Source organism: Curcuma longa, chromosome 21 (assembly GCF_044706935.1).
Source record: "Curcuma longa cultivar G26 ecotype Majalengka, Jawa Barat chromosome 21, ITB_CL_G26_1.1, whole genome shotgun sequence".
Lineage (NCBI taxonomy): Eukaryota > Viridiplantae > Streptophyta > Magnoliopsida > Zingiberales > Zingiberaceae > Curcuma > Curcuma longa.
The window spans coordinates 3418837-3435657 of record NC_133881.1 but is presented as its reverse complement, the minus strand read 5'-3'; the positions used below and the strand labels follow the sequence as shown (position 1 = coordinate 3435657).

Genomic DNA, 16821 nt, shown 5'->3' with positions numbered 1-16821 from the left:
TAAGAGTACTATACTCTTAACATGTAATGCTTTGGCCAAAGACTTTTAGTAACAATCCTGATAAGCGGCCGCAAGGTATACGTTCCCTTTTCTAAGGAGCGGTGAATCCTCTGTGGGCTATTCAAACACCTTCGGGCACTTCGTCTTATACCCAATCATCTCGGATCCACACCTCCTCGGAGATGTTTGCTTAAAATGTCAAAGTATAAGCCTCCGTGACCAAGGTGACTTGAATACCGCAAGTCAAAGGAAACTCGTACTTAAACTGCACTGAGATCTTCATTGACATATATATATCGAATCATATGAAGTCTCAAAGCAGGTCACTCCAATGAACTGATTACCTTTAACTAGCATTCACGTTTAACTCTCAACATCTAATGTCGACAGCAGTGAAATTAGTTGCTTGGCTAACCAAGGAGTTCAAACGTGCTAGTCTCGACAGAATCGATGACGTCCATGCTCATCAATTCCTCGACTAGGGATAATTCTAATACGTTCATAATTACACGTGTAGAGATACTCACTAGTTGTGATCCAATTACAAATTCTCTCACGCTATGAACCGTATTGCAGACATTCAATATTTGAGTTTAAGATCCAATCAAACACATTTGGAATGTGCACTCAAATAGTGAATTGCTATTTAACCAATAAATAGTATAACCGTAAGGCGATTGCCTTAGAACACCTCTCAAATCTAACAGCTTCCAATCAATTTCCTAGACCAAGTAGAGAGGGACATGGTTAGACCGTGTTCCCTAGTGTAATGTGCCTCGAACTCCCTTTTTGACTCCAGTTGACACCCTCTTTTGATTCTTTATAAAAAAACATTCATATTTTAAAAAATAATTTAATAAATATAGAGAAATTAAAATAAAACTCTAAGTTAACCTTTACATGTAAAATATGATATGAATCAACATTTAAGCATATGAGAGGATTAAAATATTAAGTATAATTATAATACATCAAATCGTTAGCTATCACCCCCGAATTAAAGAACACATCAATATTGGAAATATAGTGCATTCATGATAGGTGACTAGCCAACAAGATTTTATAGATGTGGGGAGTAGAATCACTTTTATGTAAAAGGAAAGTAATAGCTAGATTTAATGAAGGCTACACAGGGAGGTTTGAATTGAAAGCTACTTTATCTCAAGCACAAAAATCAAGTCTTGTTCCTTGATTAGACCTCTAGTCCAAGGGTTAACCTTCCCAATTAGGTTGGCCTGGTAATATCTTTTGAAGCCAAGTGAACAACAATTGTCGAACTTCTTGTGTCCTTTTCCTATTTCTCGAAGCTCTCCAAGCTCCTTGCCTCTGACTTTACATGCTCTTCTCTCTGATGCTGCTGTGAGTTCCCGTTGATCGGGCTCTTTTCTCTAAGTTTCCTAAACTTTTTATCCTAAGCTCTTAATATCGCTAACTCTCCATGCTGCTAGGTCATACCTAGACATGCCTGCCTTGCCAATATGACTATATTTGGAAATGGAAATATAAGGGTGAGTAAAAGTTCGGTTAAATCGACTAAATTAATCGAATTTAAAAATTTGATTCGATTATTTTTAGAATTTTATTAAAAAATCAGTTAATTCAGTTTGATTTTAATTTTAAATTTTTTTATTTAGTTAAATCAAATGAATTAAAATAAAAAAATAATTGATAAATTTCTAAATAAGTGAACTTATAAATCCCTAATTAATTATTAAATTTTCTATAATATTTAAAAATTTTAATTATTTCGATTAAATTAGATTTCGATCAAATTAATCGATATTTTATCGGTTCGATTTATTTAAATTTTATTTAAAAATTTATTTAATTCAAAAAAAATTAATTCAATTTAATTTTGATTAATTCATTTTGATTCAATTTGATTTAAATCAAATATTCAATTTTATACACTCATTTACGACATTATCACTGCAAATCCAACCCATACATAGACATGACCCGTTGCTAGATGTCATCCTCATATATGATTTCTCAGCTACCTTTGCCTATAAATACTTAGTTATTTCCATCGGGAAAGAGGTTTGTGTTCTTTCACACTAGTATTTTTGCATTCTTTCTATTCACATGCAAGACATTTCCGACCATGGTAGAACGACTCCTGCTTCGTCATCGTCCAGTTCAACATCCGACTCCAATGGCAGATCTCAATTGCATCACAGGAGATTTTAGAATCTTAAAAGAAAAAAAAAAAGGTAGATTTGCAGATGATTGAACAACACATCCACTTTTGTATAGCTTTGAAAGTGTTATCTTACAAAGGTATCACTAACCCAAATCTTTCATACATATACAATAGTGGGAGAAGGTAAATCTAAAAATACTAATACTGATGGATCATCTTTGATCATTATATATAAAGAAAATGATAACTACAAGATTGGCTTCAATCTTTGCTATATATCTAGTACCATTACGCTGTTTGAAAACGGCGTTTACATTGAAGTTTCTATTTTTGAAACACTGGAAAACGTTTACATTCGTCACTTACAAGAAACGGCCAGATTTGATGATTCTAAATTTTTGCTATATCTGTCTAGGGGCGGAGGCGGATAATCTTAATTCCGATCGGAGATAAGGTGATTTATCTCAAGTACCATGTTGACTTGATAAAAACCATTAATTTCATCCTACTTGTTAAATAAATTATTCATTATCATAAAATAATCTTTTAAATCTCAATACAGGAGAGGAGACGTAAAAGATGTATATTTATATTGAGGAAGATAATCATATAAATATTCCTCATTCGTCCTTTTTTTAAAAATTTCTTATATATTATTTATATTTTTTATATTAAAAAATTGAAAGAGAAGAAGGATTCTCAATGGTAAATTTAGGACCATCTCCTTATGAATATCTATTTAAAATTTTAAAGATAACAAATATTTCCTAGCGGTAGAAAGCAAGAGAGGATCTGTTTTTTATTCAGCCAATAACACTGTCACAACCAAAAGAAGAATAAAGGCAAAAATAAAAAAAGGAAAGAAACAAGAGAATAAAGATGAAAAAGATAAAGAAGAAGAAACGGCTTGCGAAGGAAGACTCAAAATCCAACTCCAAGTGCATACCGCCATTTCTCATGGAACCAGAAAGCATCGATCATTTTTCTCGTTCCTGCCCGAAATGGCGATCTTTGCTTCTCTAGCGGACAAGATCGGAGGGGTCGTGAAGGGCATGTTCCCTCCCAAAGGCACAGATTCATCTAGGCAAAACCCGGTAATCACAGCTTCTTCCTCACATTGTTTTTCCTCACATCAGGCGAAGAATGCCATGGCTTCTGCAGGGCATTTGATTCAACTTTGTGGAATGTTTGCTGGTTCATGATTTAAATGGACACATTATGTTTTTGGTCGCTGGATTTGCCTAGTGTTTAGTTATGCAATGTGGTAGCTTATGCCCATTGATGTTGCTGCGTCTTGTCATTTCGATGTTTCACTCAATGATTTTGAAGTAAAAGAGGACCGACCAAGTATGTTGGTGCTCGGATGGAGGCAAACATATTTCTTTGCCTCCTCTTTCTTTTAGCATAATGTGCAAGAATCTCCAAGCCATTTTCATAGTTTGTGATGGCTCTCGTAATGAATAGAGGCATTTAGAAAATAATTTTTTATTTAACAAATTATTATCATCGTTATTGTAATAGTAACGTTAAATTATTTCTTGCTTATAGTCTGTAAGTTCCTATCTAGTTAATAGCCAATTGACAACGTTTGAATATTTATTGAAAGGGCTGCTCGGTGTGCGATGATCCTAAATAAGAAGATATAAATTAATCTAGGGAACTATTTCATGATTAAGACATAAAGCTCCCGGACAAGTTAACTTTCATAACCTTATCTCCATTTGCTTGTATGAATTAAATTAGCTGACTAACATGAATAAGCAATCTCAAACTAAATCCAGTTTAAGCTAATTGGTCACTTGATCTTTATTGAAGAAAAAAAAAGCAAACTTACTATTGAAGGCTTTCTATTAGGCCACCTACTACTAATAGCCCAATAATCTATATGACAATGTAGCCAACTTTTTGATAAACAATCAACTTCTTTTTGATGATTTCATGTTTACATGTCTTTTGTTCATTTTATAATTTTGAAAGCAAAGAACTTCCTTTGAATTGCAAAGCACATTTTACTATACTTTTTTTTCCCAATTAAAGATAAAAATAACATTCAACAATTGGCCACTTGAAGTGATTACTTCTTTTTATATTCAATTGTTGAAATTTGTATGAGTTTGTTAACCTGATTTGTAGCATTGCAATATAAATTTTTTTTTTCAGTATTTGAATGAAGGGGAGCCTTGGCGCAACGGTAAGGTTGCATGTGACCTAGAGGTCACGGGTTCAAATCCTGGAAACAGCCTCTTGCCAACAAGGTAAGGCTGTGTATTTATACCATTTCTCCTTTTTCAGTATTTGAATAACCTGATTTATACCATTTATTTTTGATCAACCTAGTTGTATTGTGCATACAAACTTTGGTGCTAATTTTGTTATGTTTTTATTTTTATTTTTATTTTTTTGCTTGTTAGACCAGATCATTTTATGTCTTGCTAATATATGTTATACATAAAGAACAAAATAGTGTTAGGATCACTGTAGTAGATGCCAAACAAGCAAGAAGGGGTGAATAACGAAGGTTCCTGCATTTTAGACTTAAGATCTTGCTAATATCTTAGCATTAATTAGGTAAATTCAATGTAACATAAGCATCAAAAATGAACTAAACAATAACACTTTGATGTAACATTTTTTAGAACTCTCATTCCTACTTCAGTTTGTAGTGTACCAATGACTACCTCAGTTGACTAGAATCTATTATCAGTCGGCTGATGCATTTTAGGCTTTAGGTCATCAAACCATTTGCCATTTTGTCTTATCAGATAAATGACTCTTTGTAGCTTTTTTATTATATTATTAATCGACTTATGTTAGATTAGTTAACTGTCCAATCGACTCAAACGTGAATAAAAGTATTCTGTTGGTTGACTTATCAACATGAGTTGACTACCTGGGCAATTCTGTCACCATCAATCAATTGAAATTCTTCATTAGTCAACTAGGTTTTCCATTAGCCGATTGACAATAGAAGTTGACTATCCAATTGACTCAACCACAAATAGAAATTTCCTATTAGTGCAATCTAATGTAGTTAAGTCGACTACTTTGGCGACTCAAACATGAAGTGACCGAAGAGAACGTTCATTTGATTAGATTGTTGATTATGACAATCCTAATGATAGAGTATTCACCTAAGTTAAAGACTATTCTCTCTCAGGTATAAGTCTCTCAATTTTCAGCTTAAGAATTTTGTCTTAAAGCTCTTTTCCACAAGGCTATCTCTTATCAAGCTACTTGTCCTTCAGATTCATTGAGTCCTCAACTTGTTCCATGTGCCATCTTTTATCCTTCACCTATGTAGTTTTCCCCTTCTGTCTCAACTACACTCTAATGCTCCTCGTCTTATAATCCCTTAGATGTCTCATACCATTCTTCTTTGATCTCCAATGGACTTTGAGCCATCAAGTCATCAACAACCTTGGCTATGGCAAGTCTCTATGTATATCTCAAGTTCTACACAACTCATACATATATAAGATACAAATTTGATCCTAATTTAAATTTTTTACCCAAACATCAAAACTTATGATTGAATTTGATCACCAAGGGCATGATTGCACTAATAATCTCCTCTTTTTTATGTTTGGCAATATGTTCAAGTTAGGTTAACCACAAATAAAGCTCCCCCTTGAGTTAAGAATTTTCGAAAATCACTAAAGGAGAATAAATTTTAAAATTTCTAATTTAAACTCATTTCCCCTTCTCCCCCTTGATATATATTAAAAAGATTGCACTAAATACAATCTAAACTCATAAATTAATAATTAATTAGTATTCCTAATCCCCATATTGAATCTAAATGTAACACACATCATCACATGATCAAAATAATGTTGAACATTTTATTTCTAAATATTCTTCATAGTCTTAGTCGATTGTTAACAGACATTGCCAATCAACTAGTTACCTGTCATAGTTGATTGACATCCAAATTGAACAACTGTATCAAATTAAAAAATGTATTTAAAAATACATAAACATCTAACATTATGAAATTTTTGCATTTAGGTTTATCTAATGTACTTTAAAAGGGCAGTTCGGTGCACGAAGCTTCCGTCAATGCGGGATCCCAAGGAAACAAACTAAAATGCATTTCAAATCTCAAGTTTAATGCAAACATGAAAAATAACTAAAAATTTCAATTATGTTACAACTTTTAAATCCTTATTTCAAACTATAAATTTGCTAATAGATTCTAAGACATGCAATTGTACTTTCAAAATGAAATTTCCAACTATAATCTTTAAGTCAAATATATACTAATGAATATATTAGCCTTTCCTAAAGTTGCTCAATGATTACTATAAATCTATGGTTCAACTCAATGCATCATAATAAATATTATGAACCATTCGGTATTATCTTATACATTTCATTTAATATCTAAGTTTCTCAATACAAAAATATCAAGTTCAATCTAAATTTGTGTGAGATATAAAATGAGGTATTCCTACTTTGCTATGTGATTATGTAATTATAATCCAAACAAAATATTAAGTCAATCATACAAAATAGATTTTTTAGTGAAACCCATCAGGGTTGACTTCTCAATGGTGGATGACTTCTATCGTTGAGTGCATTGCTAAGGAGATCCGGTTTGAAACTTCTTCTCTAATGATAATAAGTCATGTATAAGCACTTTGTATCGAGCATGAATTTGAGCTATCTTTTCTTCCTTTCGCATCTTGAAGGTGCTCAATTGTGTCGGTAGGAGATCTTTCCTTAGAAGCTTTGCTTTAGAGGTCCCTTCATCCATTGCTATCACTTTTCCCTACAATTCCTTAGCATTTTAGCATTTGTAATTTTTCGATCGTATTCATCTCTTGATAGGAAAGTGTGTTCTCAAGAGCCAATTTGACTTTTGTATCCATGACAAGCTCTTCCTTTTGCTTCTTTGTTAACCTAGACAATGACAACAATTTTCCATAAATATCTAGCGAGAAACTAATCCTTTTTCTACAACTATTGCCATGCTGATGTCAAGTCAGAAGTAGAGAGCCATCTTTTTTTATTAGTTATTTGCTTGGTCGACAATTAGTCCTTTGATAGTGGCCTTGCTCTGATATCACTTTGTTATAGTAGTAATCGGAGGGCCTTCTTCTATCCCATGCTCTATTAAGGACTAGTCCAATTAAAGTTTCCTATCTCTATTACCACTTGCCACTTGTTAAAATCGACATAGTAGATGTTGGATAAGCTAGAGGGGAGTGAATAACGAGCATTATAGAATTTATACTTAAGAACTTGCTAATGACATAGTAAGGTTAATTCAATATAAAATATGCTATAAAATATGCATCGAAAGTGAAATAAACAATAACATAAATGCTAACGCCTTGATGTAATGTGGTTTGAAATCCTTGTTCTTACTCCATGGTCTATTACTCTGTTAGTGTGTCACTCTTGAAAGCACCATTAAAATTTTTTCCTTCTATGATTTCTTCCAAAGGTAAAAAAAACCTCTTATAAGCTCTATGCAAGATTACAATTTGAATCTTAAAAGAAGAGAAAGAATATACAAAAAAGCTTGAATAATTAGAACAATATCTCAAGAATAATATCTCAAAACCATTAGCCTTCAAATGCTCCTTGTATTCCACTTTTATAGGCTTCAATCCTTGTCAACTTTTCACTTTTGTGTACACTATTGTACTGATGCCGATTGGTTGATTGGATCCACCATTAGTTGACTTTTTTTTTATTGCTTTAGCCTACAGTGCTAATGACTATCTTACTCAATTGAAATCCACCATTAAATAACCCATCCACTATAACCTTCAGGTCATTAAACCGTTGATGTTTTGCCTTGTCAAATCTATTGATTTCTATAATTTTTTACTATGTCATTAGTTGTTTGGAATTTATTATTAGTCAACTGATGCTAGATCAATCAACTCTTAGTCGACTCAGCCATGAACAGAAATATTCTGTTCGTTGACTAATCAGCTTGAGTCAACTACCTGATCTACTTTATCACCATTAGTGGATTGGAATCTTGACTAATGGTGACAATAAATCAGTCGATTGTCCAATTGACTCAACCATGAATACCAATATTTTATTCATTAATTGATTCACTTGACCTTCTATTGGTCGACTCAATTGCCAATCCACTAGAGACAACCTTTAATCAACTGGATCGTTAACTACAACCATCTTAATAGTCAAGTCATTGCCTACATCGAACACTACCCTCTCCCAAGTACAAGTATCTCAACTTGCAACTTGCAACTCACAATTCATATAAGAGTTTTACCTTGCAATTCCTTCACCATGAGCTATCTCCCATTAGGCTATTCGTCCTTCGGATGCATGGAGCCCTCGGTTTGCTTCTTGTGTTATCCTTCACGCTTCACTTATGTAGTTCACCTCTTTCGACTTTGTTCTTTGATGATCCTTATCTTGTGGCCTCTCGAATGTCCCATACCATCTTTCTCTTATCTCCAACGTGCCTCGGGTCATCAAGTTATCAACAACTTTGGTCACATCAAATCTCCATGTGCATCTCAATCAAATTCTACGCGATTTTATACACATGAGATACAAATATGATCCTAACTTAAACTGTTTGCCCAAACATTTAACTCATGATCGATCTGATCACTAAGGGCATGATTGCACTAACAAATAGTGTTTAGTGTTTGTACAAATATGCTAAACCATCCCTACAATGAAGCAAGGATATTAACAATCAATGGCAGCAAAAGTGGTGTTCTTTTGTTTTTTGAGCTTGCTCATGAAGTGACTTTCTCATTCTCCACTAGAGTGACAAGGTTAAACATTGGCCAATGTTGTTATGGATTTGAACCTTCACCATTGGCAAAAAGCCACCATATCTAGAATGAGTATCGCTAGACCAAACTATTGTAACCTCTATAATGATCCCTCTTATTTCTCCCATGAAACATTAACATATTTTAGTTCTATATTGTCTAACTATTGTGTTACCTTATATGGATTTCAGTAATAACTCCATTTTTTCACGAATGAAACTTTTGCAGATAGTGGAAGTAAAGAATTTACATCAAGAAGCAATTTCTGAAATAATGAAGTTAGCCGACAGGCAGGGCAACATTGAAGACATGCTTCCCTTTAAATTTGGCAAAGGATGGCCTTCCAAAAAACAAACTACTCAAGTGAAAGGAATAATTGATGTGGTTGGATTTTTGTTGTTTGGGGAAAATGACGTCCAACAATCATCTGGTGTTCTACATAGAGCTGGAATAAAGACAGGCATCAATACAAGGTTAATATTTGAGACATTTGTCAGGCATAAAGATTCTCTAATTGCAGAGTTTGTGACTGGGCATGTTCATCCTCTGGCATTGGAAAATCTGATGTACTCAACACATCTTAGCAAATTAGCATCTTCAATCTCCATCGCATTAGGTGCACAAGGTGGTCACTTTGCCACCAGTCATCAAAGTCATAAGCAGGTGACATCTAAAATGTGAAGGATATTGAGAAAAAAAGTTGTCAGAACACTCTTAATGATATCTGTGCTAACACTACAGTGAATGTTTTGTGCAGGTTCATTGTCGTAGTGGTTTTGCTCCATCTGGGCCACCTTTATTTGACCAACATCATGATGGTGCTATTGGTATATCATTTAACGGATCAAAGATAAAAGCTTCTTTTGCTGAATTGTTTTCTGGCATCGGAATGCCACATGATTCTTCTAGTGAAAGGACTTTCTTGAGCACATTTGCCAGAGTTTCTTATCAACCATCTGAGGAGGTGAAAGTAAACATTTCCAGTCTTTGGCAAACTCCGGGAACTGGCTTTATGAAGTTTGGTATGCTTGCTGTGCCACTCAACAATGTGAGACAACAAACTGAATCTAGTGGTGCTGCTCGAGCATCTAAGATTAAAAAGGAATCAGTTGACACTTCATTAACAAAGTCAGCCGGAGCAATTGCAATAATGCTAGATTCGGAGGTCGATGACAGCACCAAACTAGGGGTTTGGTTGGAGGTGCAGAAATCAAATTCAGGCGTCCTGAAATGGGGGATGTTTTTATCTGATATCCCTTACGAAGAGGTAGGATGGGGGTTGAAAGTGAGAGGAATGGCCAAAAGTCAACTTGATCTCCAGATGGAAGCCTTTCTACAGTTTAGTCTTGGCAGCAACTTTATCTTGCAACCTGGTGTTGTATATGTGACGGAAGGGCGTCACAGAATCCCTGCAATCATATTTCAGTCAAGTTGGTGTATGTAATCTTTGAAATCTTACGTGGATGCATCCATTTCATTACCATCCCCATGGAAATATAGCTAATCCTCTGATCACCACCCCTCTATCCTTGTATCAATTCGTAGTGTTCTGATTATCACACCCATACAAATCATTATCACCACCCCTCTATTCTTCTAATTAACACAACTAACACCTTCTTCATTGCCAATATTATCCCTACATAGTGACTTTTAAAAGATTACATTCCATTATTCTTTAAGAATGATGAGATCTAAATCTAATTATGAAAATTTCATCTCCCTTGTCTAGTAATATTATCCTTAATCCATTTGAAGCATTCAAACAACTTTTTTAACCTGGATAATATTTGTATTTCTCTTTTCTTTCTTTCCTTCCTTTTTTGTTATTTGTTGCTGTTCTTGTTCATAGAAACTCTTAAAAAGGGTTGTTTGTTTAATGATCAATCGTTTCCAACTCGTATGAATGAGATATTTAATCTTTAAGGAGTGATTTTCATTGAAAATAGTCACCAAAGGTTTTCTGTGTACAACCTCTTAGCTTGGAGGAAATTAAGGTACCATCTTATTTAATATTTTTAATTTAATGTGTTCATCAAGGAGTTTTGTTGTCCTTCATAGGTTAAATTAGCCATAATAAAGTTTAAGAATTCTCTTATAATATATGCAATGACTAAGAGGTTTCAGTACCAACTATGTTATCAAGAGCTTATAAAGTTAAAGCTTGATCCAGTTTATGTGATTAGAGGATTGTTACAAGAGGTAGTGTAGATATCAAGATTATAACGTTAATTTCAAAGTTTCAATTCTGGCTACTACAGTGAATGGGAATAATAAATTGCTACCTCTTGTCACCACCTTTTGAATAGTATGATTGATAAACCAACCTTTAGACTATTTGGACTTCGTAAACTTTTCAAATGACAGACCAAAATGTTCAAAAAAATTTCAATGAGCGGCTGAAGGTTTATTTGTTCTCTAGGAAATTTCTTTCGACCAATCTATGATTGTTTTATATACCTGAATGCCATTAGTTGATTTGTAAATTAGTGCACCAACAATTTTGCAAGATAACTTTGCAAATTAACTTCCAACTAAATTTTGGACTAAAAATGTTTTTGGATAAAGAGTTTTAATTTAGACATTGCGCTGTATATTTAATATGTGTTTGAGTGTGTAGGAATATGTCGGAACACCTATGGAGCATAGAGAGCCCATTTGCTTGACACAATCATGTTGGCAACTTGATGGCTTGAGGTCCATAGAGGAGAAGATTGCATGAGGTAGATCGAGGGATTGTAGGACGAGGAGTATCGAGACAATGAAGAGGACAATTGATAGAGGTGGACTTCGTAGGTAAAGGGGTGAAGGATGACATGTGGAGGAGACATGAGCTCGTGCATATTTAAGGAATTAAGATTTGAATTTGTTAAATTATTATTTAATTTAGAATTTTTAATTAATTTATTAAGATTAGATAAATTTTCTTTATTTTTAGGATCTACATTTGAATTTTTCAATTTAGAATTATTCCAATTTGAATTATTTAAATTATTATCTAATATTTCTAAATCTGACTTTTTCAAATTTGAATTATTCAAATTTGATTTAGTCAAATTATTTAAATTTTCTAATTTTTTTTCAAATTTGACTTTTTCAAATTTGAATTAGATAAATCTATCTTATCTAGGTTTGAATGTTTCAAATTTGAATTGTTCAAATTTGAATTAGTCAAATTTTTATCTAAATTTAAATTTTCTAAATTAGAATTTTTTAATTTATCTAAATTTTTAAATTTATCTAGATTTGATTTGTTCAAATTAACTTTTTCTAAATTTTCTAAATTTACAGAAAAATTATCTAAATTTGTAGAAACAGTAAATCTAGCATGGTCATGCATCCTAGGGGTATTTTTGTAAATTAAACTACTTACCGGAATCGTTTTCCCCAATTCTGACTTTTTCATCGTCTTCCTCTCCGGGCACCGGTTCTTGTAGTGACCGTTTTTCTGGCACTTGAAGTATTTGATGTGGTCCTTGTTTCTTCGGGCTCCTAGCATCGGTTGCTCCTTTGCCGCCGGTGGTGTCGTCCGAATCTTTCGAGTAGGACACTTATTTTTATAGTGCCCTCTCTCCCTACACTTAAAACAAATAATATGGTATTTAAAATTAACTTTTAAAATCATACCTTTTCCCCCTTCCATCTTTGCCGTCTTGCTCCCTTGGCGGTTAGTCCAATCAGAAGCGCATCGGCTCTGATACCAATTGTAGGATCGTGTACGCGCTAGAGGGGGGTGAATAGCGCATGTAGCTTTTTCGAAATCGTTCGCTTTTCTATCAGAATACTAGCAGCGGAATTAGTAAATAAACACAGGGGACACACGGGATTTACTTGGTTCCTAACCCCTCAGGGTTAGTACGTCCAAGGCCTAATTCGGGAGGCGCCCGTCCACTAATGGTCTCCTTTCCGAACGTCGTTCGGAGGTGGAGCAACCCGTCTTACAGTCCAAGAAATAATATAACTAAAATAATGGAAAGACAGTAATTGAAAACAAACACTTGTCGCTAATCTGGAAGTCCGAGCGCCGCGCACTCCTCCTGGATCTTCCCCGGTTGTAAGCGTCTGACCTCGTTTGCGTTCGGTAGCGGCTCTTGTCGGAAAGGAGGACGTATGAATTGTTGTTCTGAGCTGCTGGTCGAAAGCTTCTTTTATATTGGTCCTGAGTCGACTCAACTCCCCATCTGGGTCGACTCCAGCTGACGTGGCAGATCAACTTTTATCGCTTTCGCCCGTTATTCTGTCTGAGTCGATTCCTGTTGCCTTTTGAGTCGACTCCAGTTGATGTGGCGTCAACTGCGATAAGTCTTGACTCTGAGTCAGCCTGAGTCGACTCAAAACCTTATCTGAGTCAATTCTACTGCCGAGTCGACTCAAGTCTCCGGTTGAGTCGACTCAACTCAGGTTTGACCTGAGTTGACTTTGCTTGCTTCACCTCTGCTTTTCCCTCTTGCTTCCATCTCCTGGTTCCTACAAGACAAGCATACAAGCAAGCAAACAAAACAACCTAAAGCCTTATTTATGGGTCTAACTTTAGATTTCTACCGAAATCTTGGGTTAGTCAACCCACTCCATTCTGGAGAATTTATGTGATTGCCAACCGAGTCCTTCTGACTCGTTGGACTTGTGCTCGGCTCTGTCCTCGCCCTCCAGGATTTGTGCTACGGTTCAGTTCTCTCTAACCAACCCAGACTTCTGCTGCGACTCGGTCACCCAGACCAGCCCAGACTTCTACTGTGACTCGGTCACCTAGACCAGCCCAGACTTCTGCTGCGGCGTGGTCCTCCTGACCAGCCCAGACTTCACCTGGTGCACTTGACTTTGCCAAGACTTCAGCTTGATCCTCCAAATCAGGACTTCCCTTTGCCTAGCCTACAACTAGGATTTTCCCTTGCCCAGCTTCACTCACTAGGACTTCCCTTGTTCAATCTTCCAGATTAGGACTTCCACTGCCTAGTCTAACCGACTAGGTCTTCTCGCTAGTCGTCTGACTATACTTCACTCACTTCCATACATCCAAGCATCAGATCCTGTTTGGGTTAACCCTTGGTCAAACTGACCAGACTTAGGTGTATTGTCAAACATCAAAACTCTAGGCAAGATCTTAGTGCATCTTGCACCAACATACTTCACTATTAATTCTTGTGAAAGGAAGAGATCAGTTTGTGAGGGTTTTCTCCACTTTCGAAGCGTGCTTCAAAAAGGAGGATTTTCATAGTGGAAACGGTCGTCTGTGTGTATGGATCCTTGGACTAGTCACCTCGTTGAGGTGGATACCAAGTAAACAAATCGGGTTAGCGATTGTTCTCTTTCTCTGCTTTTATTTTTGCTTCCGCTAACAATTTCACAAGAAAACTCAAAAATCGCTATTCATCCCCCTCTAGCGAACGCATCGGTCCTAACAAGAAGGTGAATTCGTAAGTTGACTACACGCACAGATTCAGGACCTACTCAATGGACTTCATGCCATAGGGAAATCCATGGAAAATCGAGACATAATAAGATACGTATTGAAAGCGTTCCCCAGGAACACCTTGTGGGCATCAATGATTGATGAGTATAAGGTCTCCAGAGACCTTTCAAAAATTAAATTAGATGAACACTTTTCTGAATTTGAGCTGCATGAACAGACTAACATCAATCCTATCAAGAAAGGGATTGCTCTTATTGCAGGTCAAACAAAGGAAAGAAAAATAAGACGAGGAACTGAAGAAGAGTCTGAAGATTCATCGGGTTCATAAAGCAATAACAAGGTTGCTACCGAACTAGTTAATCTAGTTCAGAAGATGCTCAAAAAGAAGCATGAAATTCGGAGATTTGAAATGAAGAAGATGATCCAAAAGCCAAGCATAACTAAAATGCCAATCAACAAGACCGAACTCATTTGCTATGATTGTAAGGAGAAGGGGCATTTCAAGGTTGATTGCCCAAATCAAAAGAAGGAGGGCAAATCAAATAAGAAAGCGCTCAAGGCCACCTTGGATGAGCCTTCCTCAGAAGACTCAGAGGAGGAAGCAAACATGAGCTTCCTAGCTCGCCCAACAAGAGAAAAAATTATGGAGACTGAGATCAAACTAGATATGGAGTCAGAAGCTGAATCAAATTCGAGTTATGGATCCGTATCCGGTTCAAAAGGTTCCAATAGCTCTGTAAGTACTAACCTAATAGAAAAATTGTATTCATTAATTTATTGCTTGACTAAGAAACTGGCAAAGTCCAGTGCCCAAGTTAACTCTCTTCAAAAGGAGGTAACACTTTTCAAGGAGAAAGTTAATATAAGCCTGTCAACTAAAAGTGTTCAGGTTGGAATTTCAACTCAAGTCAAATTTGAGAAAGAAAAATCCAATCTAAAACTTCAGATTGATGATTTGAAAAGATCTCTAGAAAAGTTCACTTTTGGCTCTAAGTATCTTAATATGATGCTTGGAACTCAAAGGGTTGTGTACAATAGATCTGGACTTGGACACAAAGCTAGACGTAGGTCTTACTTGTATTTAGTTAATCGACCCAAAAAATCTCGAGTTCAAGCATGGATTTTTAAGTTCAACCTAACCAATCTAGTTGGACTGAACCACTACTAGGTTCCCAAGGATCAAATACACTATTTGATCAGACCCAATAGGGTTACGATCTAGGGGATCCAAAACTATCAATGTTAGATAAAATTGTTTGCTTTTATTTTTGTTTTGTTATTTTATTTTTTTGTACTTAGATTGAATCTAGGCTAGTTAAGGACACAGATTTGATTAATACTTGCTCAACCTAGTAGCAGGGTGGGGTGAGAAGATAGTACACTAGGGAAATCCAGTATAAGTGGTCAAGTGAGGTAAGGAGTACCCTATTTAATTTACTTAGCTAAGTGGAACTAACCGAAGCTACCTCGCCAGACCCTAGACTAGTTAGACCAACATTTTTTCCTAGATTGGCTGTGTATAATTTCTCAAACTAGCTTTGTTTTAGAAGGTGGTCGTTGTTTTGATACCCAAGAAGGTCCCTGTGCCTCGCCTCTACCTAGAAGCTGATTCTTGAAAGACACACTTGATTAGCCAAACGGTTAAACTTGAATCTAATTCAAGGTTAATCGAATTGTAGATAATTACAAGTCCATTAATAATTGAGAATCATCTCACACAATCCATAGGAATAATTATTTGATAATCTAGAAATGGGTGAGATGGAAGCTAGGTAAGATCTATCTACTTTTTAACTCCACAATGGATCCAAACCATGTATCTTATGTGTAGGAACACAAAGATTTGGACCAATGGATGTTGGATAGTGGATGCTCCAAACTATGACTGGAGACAGATCAAAATTCACAAAGTTAAAGTTCAAGAATTTAGGATCTGCTACCTTCGGAATTAATAAAAAAACTTAAGGTAATTGGAATTGGCAACATTGAACTAGACTCTAACTTCATTATTCGCAAAGTACTTTTAGTAGATCAATTTGAGTTCAATTTGTTAACCATCAGTCAATTGTTCAATGCTGGATATTTGGTTAGGTTTACCAAAATAAAGTGTAGTGGCCTAACATAGATTATCCTAAAATCACACTTAAGGGAATTAGAAAAAAATAACATATACAAAATTGACCTACCAAGCTCCTCAACTAAGTATCTATTGACACAACAAGAGGAAATCAAGTTGTGGCACAAGAGACTAGGTCACGCTCATGTTAGACTCATCTCAAAGATGAGTTAAAATGACTTAGTTAAGGGTCTACCTAAGCTAATCACCTTAGAAAATATAATTTGTAATGTTTGTTAATAAGGTAAACAAACTAAGTCAATCCACAAAGTAACCAACCTGAACCAAACGAATTTAGACCTCTTTGATTCACATGGGGCTAAGTCACTAAGCGGAAACCAATACTACTTAGTAATAATAAATAATTACTCTTAGTACA

At 35.3% G+C, this 16821-nt stretch overlaps 1 protein-coding gene across 1 annotated transcript; it reads left to right on the top strand.

The window, feature by feature from the left end:
* The first annotated feature begins 3144 nt into the window (after positions 1-3144).
* Positions 3145-10360, top strand: LOC141814513 (uncharacterized). Its single transcript, XM_074702470.1, has 3 exons — positions 3145-3237; positions 9145-9579; positions 9674-10360. The coding sequence occupies exons 1-3, from the start codon at positions 3145-3147 to the stop codon at positions 10358-10360; spliced, it is 1215 nt and encodes a 404-aa protein (XP_074558571.1).
* The last annotated feature ends 6461 nt before the right edge of the window (positions 10361-16821 follow it).

Bases quoted from the DNA above. Each gene is read 5' to 3' on its own strand.
- LOC141814513 (XM_074702470.1), top strand. From the start codon at position 3,145: ATGGCGATCTTTGCTTCTCTAGCGGACAAGATCGGAGGGGTCGTGAAG. The intron at 3,238-9,144 runs GTAATCACAGCT...AAACTTTTGCAG, and splicing joins ATTCATCTAGGCAAAACCCG to ATAGTGGAAGTAAAGAATTT. The intron at 9,580-9,673 runs GTGACATCTAAA...TGTTTTGTGCAG, and splicing joins GTCATCAAAGTCATAAGCAG to GTTCATTGTCGTAGTGGTTT.